The 11,379-nt window shown below is 36.6% G+C and overlaps 1 protein-coding gene across 5 annotated transcripts in view; it reads right to left on the reverse strand.

Annotated features, from left to right (window-relative positions):
* Positions 1 to 375: 375 nt before the first annotated feature.
* Positions 376 to 11,379, reverse strand: part of LOC106470100 (protein MRVI1-like) — a 31,756-nt gene continuing 20,752 nt past the window's right edge. For all 5 annotated transcript variants that reach the window (XM_022398666.1, XM_022398665.1, XM_013930627.2 and 2 more), the window contains 3 exons: positions 7,573 to 7,871; positions 4,627 to 4,770; positions 376 to 538 (listed from right to left, as the gene is read on the reverse strand). In XM_022398666.1, the coding sequence (XP_022254374.1) occupies positions 376 to 538; positions 4,627 to 4,770; positions 7,573 to 7,871 (606 nt within the window). The remainder of the gene's footprint in view (positions 539 to 4,626; positions 4,771 to 7,572; positions 7,872 to 11,379) is intronic.

Here is an 11,379-nt window from a genome sequence, read left to right on the forward strand (position 1 = left end):
CGGAAAATTAACAAACGAACAGGGCATAACAATATCAAGACAATATAACCCTCGCAGGCCTGTGTAATGTTACAAACTAAACTGTTAATAATTTTGATATGAAGCATAAAGAGTCAATGCGTTGTTGAAGTAAGTTCAGAAATATGGTGCCTTTTGTAACATACTCTATTCGAATCGCTGGGTTATATACATAATACAAGAATTAAAGAGGAGATTATGCTTCATATTTATTTAGACAGCATAACTTTTTTTCTTATTCAGATTAAACAGAGCATTCAAAGCTTTATTGACAATCATAACGTCCAATTAAACAATAGTTTTTATAGAAAAATTTTGAAAATAATATGAACTTATAAGGATTTTGTTGTGCGATACTTACAATTTGCTATCTCTAACGGTCCAGTTTTCACGAATATTTAAGTTATTTTCCGTATTTTCTCCCATTTCACTTCCTTGGTCAGTGTTGTCTTCGTCCTCTGCGAAACCTTGGTAGTTTTGTTCTAATAGCACCTCTTCACGGTTTTCACAGTTTGCTAAACTATTAGAGAAACGAGAATTTTCATAGCAAAAGTAATAGTTTTTTTTTGAAAGAACACACAAACACGCCGGGCGCTGTTACAAATCGTCATTATTAAGACATTATATTGTGATTAAGAATGCAGTAACATTTAAATTTATAAATTATACGAAATACTTCGTTATAATAATTTTCAATGTTGTTTTATTAATGGAAATATTTCTTTATTTATTTTTGTAACGGGTTGCAAGTTCAAGTGAAAATTGTTGTCACGTGGGTTGTTTGGATAACTACTTCATATAGGCATACAGTATGTCTAGACTAATAGATTTGAAACTGCCCTATTCAAGGATATCAAAAAGTGCACAAAACTTTTATTGTTAGGCCAAATAACTTTTAAGTGAGTCTGTGAAGTACTTATAGCCAGCAGATCATTATAGTTAGCTGTAGTTATCCAAAAGTGCACAAAACTTTTATTGTTAGACTAACTAACTTTTAAGTGAGCCTGTGAAGTACTTATAACCAGAAGATCATTATAGTTACCTACAGTTCAAGATAATTATTAAGTCTTTTGTTGTGTGATTAGTTGGTTAGTTAGGTGTTTAAAAGTGTCAGCGAGATAGGCTCCTTGTACCCAAGTTCAGTTCTCAAATAGACGTAGGTCAAAATTGTGATTTTGTTAATACATGGGACAAAATAGAACTCAATTCTGTTGTTAGCTGAGCGTGGCAATTATTCTGAGATTTGTTATCGTTTGTTGTTTCATAGTTTTCGCGTAAAGCTACTCGAAGGCACATTTGTGCATAGCTGTTCCTAATTTTGAACTGTCAGACCAGAGGGTAGACAACTAGTCATTGTAAATTTAGTGTTTCCTTTATTCTTTAGTTAAGTAAGGAGAACATTTCACGTCCACCTTAAACATAAAGGTATAGGCTTGTGGTATAGGATGATACCATACTTTGCTATCATCTTAGTTAATATGTTTTTTGTTGTTAATATGTTTATAGTTATTTCAAATTTGGTTTTAACATAGACAGTTGGTCAAGTAAACAACATTCACGGAGCCAGAGTCACTCTTATTGTTCATGTAATGTGTTTTCTTGCAGGAAGGATAGAGCCGTGATGCCACTTGTGATGTCATACAACAGAAAAATGTCTTTTCTGTCGGCGAATCGGATAATGTTCAGGAATGTAACTCGCTTTTGTGCTAAAACGCGAGTGGCCTTGGGTCACGTGAGAGAGGTGTGAGCCTTGAACTGTCCGGCTTTGTTTAATACATATAGGCAAGGATCTCTCCTACACAGACAGATTTTAGAACATTTTAGTAATATGCTTGAAATAAGTTTTTCAAACGTTAGATTTTCATTTAAAGTTTTACATTTTTTGTTTTCTTCACTTGTATTTTTTAAACTTTAACTATAAATTTTAAGCCTTTTTTTCATGCATGGAGAGGGAGGTTCACACTGACTTGGTGAGAGAGAGAACCAGTAAAACCTCTCTCTCTCCAGTGTTCCACACAGACATTCAAACACTTGCTTTGTTTGTTTGATTGAACTTTAACATTGCTCGTTTTCATCCAATAAAGATTTTTTTATTGTTACCTACAGTTCGGGTCATTCTCCTTTGGTGTCAAATGCCCTTTCTCGCGAAAACGTTTGCTATATAGTAGAGCATATTGTTTAAAGGTGGGTGTGGTCTTTTACAATAACAGGGCAGGTGATACATTGACGCCATGTGCTACTTACATGCTGCTGGAATGACCAATAGTGACGTTGGTAGCGCCTAGACACTGAGAGGGATGGTATTAGGTCGTCAAGAAATTAATGTCGCATTTTTTTAGATGAAAAAGACCGAACAACGAGTGAAGGGCATTTCTGATGAAGGGCTTGATTTAAACGTTCCAAGTGCTAACTATAGATCTCTGCATTGACAGTTCGCTGTGGACTGAGAAGTTCGAAATGAATTACTCCTTTGATGTCCCACCAAATGCAAAGTATCACTTTCTGCGGATGGAGTCCAGGTTTTGGGGTCGGAAGTGGTTTTTGTCTATGACTGAGCCATTGTTTTTGGCGTTTAATATTCGCATAGAGAAACCATTTTTCATCACCGGTTACTATTCTGTCCAAAAAATGGTTCACGCGCATTACGCGCCAGAAGAGACGAAGCAACGTTCACACGTCGGAAACGATGATCATCGGTTAGTTCGTGAGGTACCCAAACACCTTCTTTATGGAGTTTTACCATATCTTTTAGATGTTTACGTATTGTTTCTTGAGAGACGTACAATTTCAGGGCCATTTCACGAGTGTTGCCTTGTGTTAGACTCAACAAGCATCATCAGAGCATCAATATCAATTCCAACATGTCGGCCTCTGCCATCACAATTTTTAAGGATAAAATCACCTGAACGAAATTTGCTGAACCATCGTTAACACTTACGAACGTACAAAACATTTTCATAAACTTCTTTGACATTCTTTGTGGCTACAGAGACACTGTTTCCCTTCTTGTATTCAAACAGCATTACATGCCGAATGTGTGTCTCGTCGTGTGCCATCACTATAAGGGATTAAAGCAGTGGTTCTTAACCTTTTTTGCTCCATGTCCCACCTCGACACCTCAATAACTTTGATGCCCCTTAATATAAAAAGAAATTTGATTTTGAAAAGATATAATAATATAATGTAAAATTTAGAAATTAACAAAAAAATAGAAGTTTAATTTTTCTTATTGTAGCATTTTCAAATTGCCCCCAATATATTCAAATTGTCCCCCTGTGGGGCGTGCGCCCCACGTTCAGAAACATTGGATTAAAGTATACTAAACTTTACACATTATATAGGCTACACTAACGTGACGTTTAGGCGGTTCTTTTAACTATTATACGTGATATATGTTTTTTTTTGGGGGGGGGGGTGCGGTTAATGAAAGTCTGGAACAGATTTTTAGGTTCAGGTTTAGAACCAGATCTAGAGTACTGTCAAATCATCAATTGTACTCACACGTGTTTGTGCATATAAAAATATTGCTTTTCACTTTGTGTTCAGTTTCTTTCTTGTTTCGAATTCAAAGTCAGAGAATTCAGATTTAACTCCGTAATATATTTACTGGCGTTCCTCAAGCTACTGTGGCTACTAAACTTATCTGAAATAATCTCTTAAATTATTGGTGCAACTGTTATGAAAGAAGGCATATGTTATATGAACTATTATTATTTGTACAATACATGACCAAGTTTTGGTTTTCCAATATGTTCGTAAGTCATTTGTTATCCTAGAAATATCAAGGGAAGTTTCTGTATTTAAAAATATTTTCCAAATTATTCTTTTGTTTGGAAGATAACTTACCGCTTAAAAAACACCAATAAAATATTATCAATGTTAATTTTTATTTACATTTTGGACTGCTGCAACCATATAGTATTTTTCTCCAATTTATTTGTCTAGCCTAATTAAATAGGTTTAAAAGTATAGTTAATACCATGAATAACGTCCCTCGTGGGTCAGGGGTAAGTTTACGGACTTACAATACTAAAATCCGGGGTTCAATTTTCTGCAAAAGTCAGAGCGTAGGTAGCTTATTGTGTAGCTTTGCCCTAAAAACAACAACCATTTCAGATAATAACAAAAAGGATCCTGCCTCAGAATACTTTTTATTATTTACTGTACTATATTAAATTGTCTACGCATTTCAGTTAATTAATTAATAAAACAGTTCTTGGTGGAAAAAAAGCATCATATAATAGAGCTGTGCAATCTAAATTTCTGAGGTTTAGCCAGAAAACAAATCTTTAATTTGTCAACTATAAATTATAGTTAAGAGCACACTAAAGATTAAAGAACACTATGTACAAATGAAATACATAAACACATGATATGTTACTGAATACAATAATCATTGAGTTACTCAACATTACCGAACATCAAGGACAGCGCTAAAAATAATGTTTTATAGTGCATATATAGAGCAATTAAAAACAGCGGAAATTATGTTTTAATGAGAATAATATTATAAATCCTTGAAAAATAAAACAGTATTTAGCGAATTTTGTAACTTGAAACGATATTATCCGTTACATACATGTTTCGGTAAGTGTACATCAATAATACCTTCTTAATTCATGTCTCCTCATTTCGGGATCATATCCAACCGACTCTGTATAAGATGTGGTAGTAAGATGATTGTCCATATTACTCTCTTCTGTAGAATCTTGTAGCTTCCTGGATGAATCAGATTTCAGCGAACCCTTGTCTCTGTAAAGAAAATACTACAGGTTTGTTTCATTGTTTTTAGTTAAGCACAAAGCTACACAATAAGTTAGTTATCTGTGCTATGCCCACCACGGATATCGAGACCCGGTTTCTAGCGTTGTAAGTCCGCAGACATACCGCTGTGCCACTGGGGGCAATACTATAAGAGAAACTTAGGGGGAAAATGTCCAAAATTACATAGAGCGTCTTATAAAAATGTTGTTGATATTGGATAATGTTTTACCTTTTTGCTTTTTTTTTGTCGACACCTGCCCGTACTTTTAACGACACTGGTCAATACGTGAGTATTCTTAAGACTCCTGATCGTGAAAAATATTTATTTTGCTTTTAGAATATGTTTTCAAGTTTTTTGCTAAGACTTATTTGTATATCTCTTGGGTGACACTTTGACTTACTTGTTAAAAGCTACTATACTATTATGTTTTTGGATGACTTTTTATTTTTCCTAAGATCTTGTTGTAGTTAAAAAAAATATACAAACTCTGTAGACTGTCTGTAATGTTGTGAATACCTGTGTAATAAGTTCAATGAACAAGTAACAAATTGCATAGACAGGTCTAACTCTAGTGACATTAACTTATTCAGATGACTATATAGAACATCAACCAAACGGTACTAATAGTCTAAGTAGTTTATGATTTTTGTTGCTATATCTTGGTATGTTTAACTTCAGCAGAGAAGTCCATGTTCTTAGGGTACTAGATCTTTTGGGACCGTCCCTTTCTGTTGTACCCCAATGGATTAGTGCTGTGTTAGGGACTTACAAGGCTAAAGGGTTCGATTCCCCATGCTGGACAGAGCATAAATAGTGTATTGTGTACCCTTGCATTAAAACAAAGAAACTTCGCCTCCTGGTGGCTTAACGGTAAAGCTAAGGGGCTAACACAGCTAGAAATCGGGCTTCGATTCCAACGGTGGGCAAAGCACAGCCCATTGCATAGCTTTGTGTTTAACAACAAACAAACAAACCATTTCTGTTTCTGTTGTGAACGCCCCAGCACAGGTACTTATACTATCAGTGACTTTCTACTTTGTCGTCATGATCTTTAACAAATTGATTCTGGTCACTTTATGAAAAACTTGGTTCGTTTTACATCCTGAAAATAGCTCTCTTAAAAAGACACCAATAGTGATAAAAATTTAATAGAAAAGCTAATAATGTATTGTCAGTAATGAATCATTAGCGCGAGTTACTGAAAACAAGAGGGAATCCTCAACAGCCGCGGCACTTGAAATTCTTTTAGGCAGGATTAGAGTAAATTAATCTATGAGACCTTTTTTCCTTTTATTAGCTATATTTTTGTGCGTCAGCAATACCAAGCGTGGGGTGCGCGTATACCTGATTCGATTTTATTACTCATCAGGACCTCTACCAGCCTACCCTCAAATTGAAATTATTTGAGGCAGTAATAGAGTAAATTAATCTATGAGATTTTTGGCGTGGTCAAATATATCAATCGAAACGGTTTGACCTCCTGAGTCTAAAACTATAATTAGATCTCATATCGGTAAAAAGATGACGGAGCTATGAGCTAAAAGTTTGTAGTTGAAAAATAACTCAGAGCCATTTTATGAGCCGCAAAGCCGCGGCTAAAAACGTGAACACCATTAAATGAAAAACGGCCAATCAATTTTTGCTTGAGTGAAGGATTAATACGAACATAATAATGTAAATAATTAAGCATTGGTTTAGGTTTTGTTTACCGCCTTTTCTACTTCTTATTGGTCTAGTGGTTAATGATCCGGAATGTGGAGCTGAGGTTTCATACTTCACGATCGTTTGTGCAAAAAATCGCACTTTGGGCCCGTGGGTTCGTTATAAGGGTGATAGACAAGTCTCCCTTATTCGATTAAAGTAACTCAAGAGTTGGCGATGGATGGTGTTGAATAGCTGCCTTCCCTTTATATCACTTCAATATTAGGGATGGCTAATGCAGGTAGCTTTCGAGTAACGTTGCGTAAAATTCAAACTACTTTTTTTTTTTTACTGAATTATTTTAATGCTGTCTAATTTTCAAGCACTTTGATATATTTTTCCTTACCTTACCTTACGTTATTATTAATATGGAGCGTAGCTGCTTATTTTGAGTACTTTATTCTATACTATGACTGGTTGATAGCTGCAGTTTCTTGCTAAAACAGTTTGATCACCCTATCTAATGTCATAGAGACGTGAGGGATAAAATCATAGGCGTACGAGGGGGCTATACCTACGGCCATTCGGACAAATTTTCAGTTTTCATCGGGGCAAAATTAAAAGCAGAAAATATTTGGTGATTCGGGCAATTTATACCTTCATCCGGAAAAAGCTGGTAGCAGAAGTTTCGACAATTCGAGCAAGTTTTAAGTATATATTCGAGCTAAATTAAAAGCTTAAAATACACCCCCTCTTGCAAATTTTCTTCATCAGCGAAAAATGTTTAGCTAAACTTTAGCTTTCTTGCTTATAACCTCATTCGGGCATAAATTGTACAGCCCCCCTCTGAACCCCCCCCCCCCGTACGCCCATGACTAAAACAGTGTTTTGTTTGAAATGCTTTCAACTTTGAATGTCTACTTTGCATAATTTATTTGGTTGCAGCATTTAAATAAGTCGTATATTAATTCAACGAGAATTTAAAGGCATAACAAACTGAGGTAAACTCTCACTTTTTCGCTGTGTTTTAATGATTGTGATACCTTTTTAAACGTAGCTGAAACCAAATAAACAAAAGCTGCATAAAACATTCTTGCTCAATAAAAGCTGTAGCTATAATGCCTACGGATATCTATATATGTTTTTACCCTTGTTCCTTCTCCTCCTGAACGACACATTCTGGTTCCTGTTCTGCAATATTTTCTGGATAGGTACCTTGGTTGTTAAGTGTAGAGGTCACAATGGAGGGACGACCAACAACAAGACCAAGTCCTGAGGTCGGTAAAGAGCTACGTCTACTCCTTAAATATTTCGGTGAGGGAGTGGCAGAAGATGAGAGTGTGAGATGAGATGATGCTTTAGATGACAAGTTACTATTGGTTGTTGTTGTTGTTCCTAAACCGATTGTTGAAATGCCCGCTGTACTGAAAAGACGACCTCGGTATTCCTGGTGAAAGAAAATAACATCATTTACAGATGTGTTTTCGCGGATGCTCTCTACAAAACACCAGAACGTTTATTAAAAGTAAAAGTGATGTTATTTTATCAGAAGATCGAAGAGAATATTTTGATCTTAATATATATATATATTTCCTGACACATTGCATGTATTTAAGTCGTTTATTGAATAGAATGTTATAATTTCTACCATGGCATATAACTTACACATTTTTAAAATAAGTGAAAATTTTACCTTTTACAAAGCCATAAGGTCACCCGCCCTCTTTTCGGAAGCCACACACACACATATATATATGCATAAAATAGCGATAAAGTGTTTGAAGAGTGGTTTAAATGAAGAATATTATTACGAAAATCAGTTATTACAGAGTTACCTTCTTAGGAGTTAAGAGTAGCGGGAAAGAGAACTAGATCAAAATACATTTTAAGTAAGATTTAAATATAAATTTAGGAGTTAAAGAATGAATCGCAGTGTTCGAGATACACATAAAACAGCTTTCGCCTCTATATAATTAAGTTGTTTCGAATAGCGTATAATAATCTGGATTTATGGAATGGATTTGTTTAAGCGCAAAGTTACGCTATTGGCTATCTGCACTGTGCCCATCACGGGTATCGAACCCCGAATTTTAAAGTTGTAAGCCCTCAAGCTTACCGTTGAGCCACCGAGGGGAACTAGAGGTCTTGAACAAAGTAAATATAAACAATCAAGATATCATAACCATTGTGAGAGGAATTCCAAAATGTTTTCACTTGTTTGTAATTAAGCACAAAGCTACACAATGAGCTATCTGTGCTCTGCCCACCACGGGTATCGAAACACCGTTTTTAGCGTTGTAAGTCTGCAGACATACACAATGGGCCACTGGGGGGGGGGGGGCGTTCTTTGACTTAAAATAAGCACTACTGAATACGGAAAAGTAAGCCTGTAGATTAGTGGACAAATCCTTGTGGAAAACCCACTGTTCACTCTAGAAACGTAGGCTAAAACAATCACTGCTTTTGTGTAGATTTTTCTGTATTTGTTTCATGCTGGAAGAATGAGTGTTAGTGGTGCAGGAAAGTGAGAGTGAACGAATAATCACAGGAAAACGACCCTTTAGAATCATATATGTGAGATTCAGCGATAAATTACCTGTTATTTTGTTTGTTTGTTTGTTGTTTGAAGTTAAGCACAAAGCTACACAATGGGCTATTTGTGCTCTGCCCACCACGTGTATCGAAACCTGGTTTCTAGCGTTGTAAGTCCGCATACATGCCGCTCTGCCACTGGGGGGGGGGGCAAATTACCTGTTGAAGTTAACACGAGTGGGTGCAGTTTTGCGTGATGTAATTGGTCAGCCTCTTGGAACTTAGCCGTTAAGACTTATACTGACTTATAATGGAGTCAGTTATCTAAATGTTCTTCATACCACACATTGTCTACTTTTCAAATTTCGCGCAAAACTGTTCGAGGGCTATCTGCGCTAGTCGTTCATAATTTAGAAAAGACAGACTAGAAGGAAGTCAGTTAATCAATATCACTCACCACGAACTCTTGGGCTACTCTTTTTACCAACGAAACGTGGGATTAACCGTCACATTATAACGTCCCCCATGGCTGAAAGGACGAACATGTTTGGTAGCGGAATTCGAATTCGCGACACACAAATTGTGATTCAAGCGTCCTAACTAACAGGCCCATACTAGACATATAGAAACATAATTATTCTGAGAGCCTCATTGGCTTATTATTATTGGCTATCATACAGAATTAAATGCTTGATTAAACTGGTTTACTTTGTGCCAGGAGCGTCTCCAATGAGGTGGTGTGGGGAAACAGACCCCATTTTAGATCCCCCCCCTTCAATTAGCCTCACCTGAGATATCAGGATTAGTCTTTTAATGTTTTACAATTTACCTTAGAATGGATTCCTACTTACATTAAAGTACCCCCCTCCCCCAAGAAAATCTAGAAACGGCATGCTTTACAAATATGTCACGTGCTTTTTTATAAGCAGTAGTCCCTGACCATAATGTAGGATATCGTTCTTTATCGATGCTAACATTTTTGCATGATCAATCTAAAGATGTGATGTGGACCGGAAACTAGCGAAATAACTTAGTAAACTGTATCATTAACAATCTTTTTTTTTTATCTGCTCAGCTCATGGGCAGTTTTGGATATTTGATTGCGAATTTCGACCAGTTAACGAATTATCAACTTATTTTAGGTCTATTGAGAGTTTAAATGCAAGTTGCAGCTTTATGGGGAAATTTATTAAGAGTTCCAAATAGCTTATACTATGCTGATCTTCGTCTTCGAGACAAAAGTTGCCTAGTAGTTAACATGCCCGTAACTTAAATCCGAAGATAAAAAGCTCGCAACCTGTTGCCGCAAAACCTCGCTATTCATTTTGGGGGCGTGGCTACGATATAACAGTGGTTCTCAATCCATGTACCGTGAGATGCGCAGTTAGGGACAGCCGCGGGCCGGGACAACTATGACTGTCTTAGACTAACGAGTTATCAACTCGAAATGGTGTATTTAAGTGTTTTACACTCACTAAAAAGAAACCTATCATTCTATAGATATTTGAAGAACTTGTAGCATTCCGTCACAATTTAATTATTCGTATTGTTAGCCGACACTAGGCAGCTGGTGCGTAATTGAATAGAGTTGTTTAAACATTTGTTTAGTCAACTGCATACGTAGGCTTTTACTATTGTGCCAAATAAATAAGTGAGCTTTTAGGTACAAAAGATATATAAACCTCACTGTATACAATGTGACGGTAAAATCCCACCATCTTATCAAACATTAATAATATAAGAGTAACGCTGGCTGGCTAGTTGATGGCCAGGTGGTTAAGGCGCTCGACTGAGGGTCGCGGGTTCGAATCTCCGTCACACCAAACATGCTCGCCCTTTCAGCTGTGGGGGCGTTATAATGTGACGGTCAATCCCACTATTCGTTGGTAAAAGAGTAGCCCAAGAGTTGGCGGTGGGTGGTTATGACTAGCTGCCTTCCCTCTAGTCTTACACTGCTAAATTAGGGACGGCTAGTGCAGATAGCCCTCGTGTAGCTTTGCGCGAAATTCAAAACAAACAAACAAACTGGCTAGTTGCCTTCCTATGCCTAGGCCACCCCAAGATGCGTTGGCTGTGGGGAAAACCACCACATAACACAATGCACCAAACAAAACCCCAAACCTAAATGTTGTAACTGTGGAGAAAACCACACAGCCAATTACAAGGGTTGCGAAAAGTACAAAACTATTAAAACAAAAATTTACGAAATCAAAAACCCTAGCACACAAACACAAAAGCAACCTGAACCAACACAAACAATAAGAAAGACGTTACTCCCAACACCACAGACACAAAAACAAACATACGCAGCTGCAGTCACCAGCACAAACACAAAACAGAGCGAACGAAAATCCACAAATGAAACACCCAAGAACAAGACCCCAGAAAACCCCAAAATAACAAAGGATCAGACAAAAACTAAA

This window comes from Limulus polyphemus, unplaced genomic scaffold (genome assembly GCF_000517525.1).
Source record: "Limulus polyphemus unplaced genomic scaffold, Limulus_polyphemus-2.1.2 Scaffold3821, whole genome shotgun sequence".
NCBI lineage: Eukaryota > Metazoa > Arthropoda > Merostomata > Xiphosura > Limulidae > Limulus > Limulus polyphemus.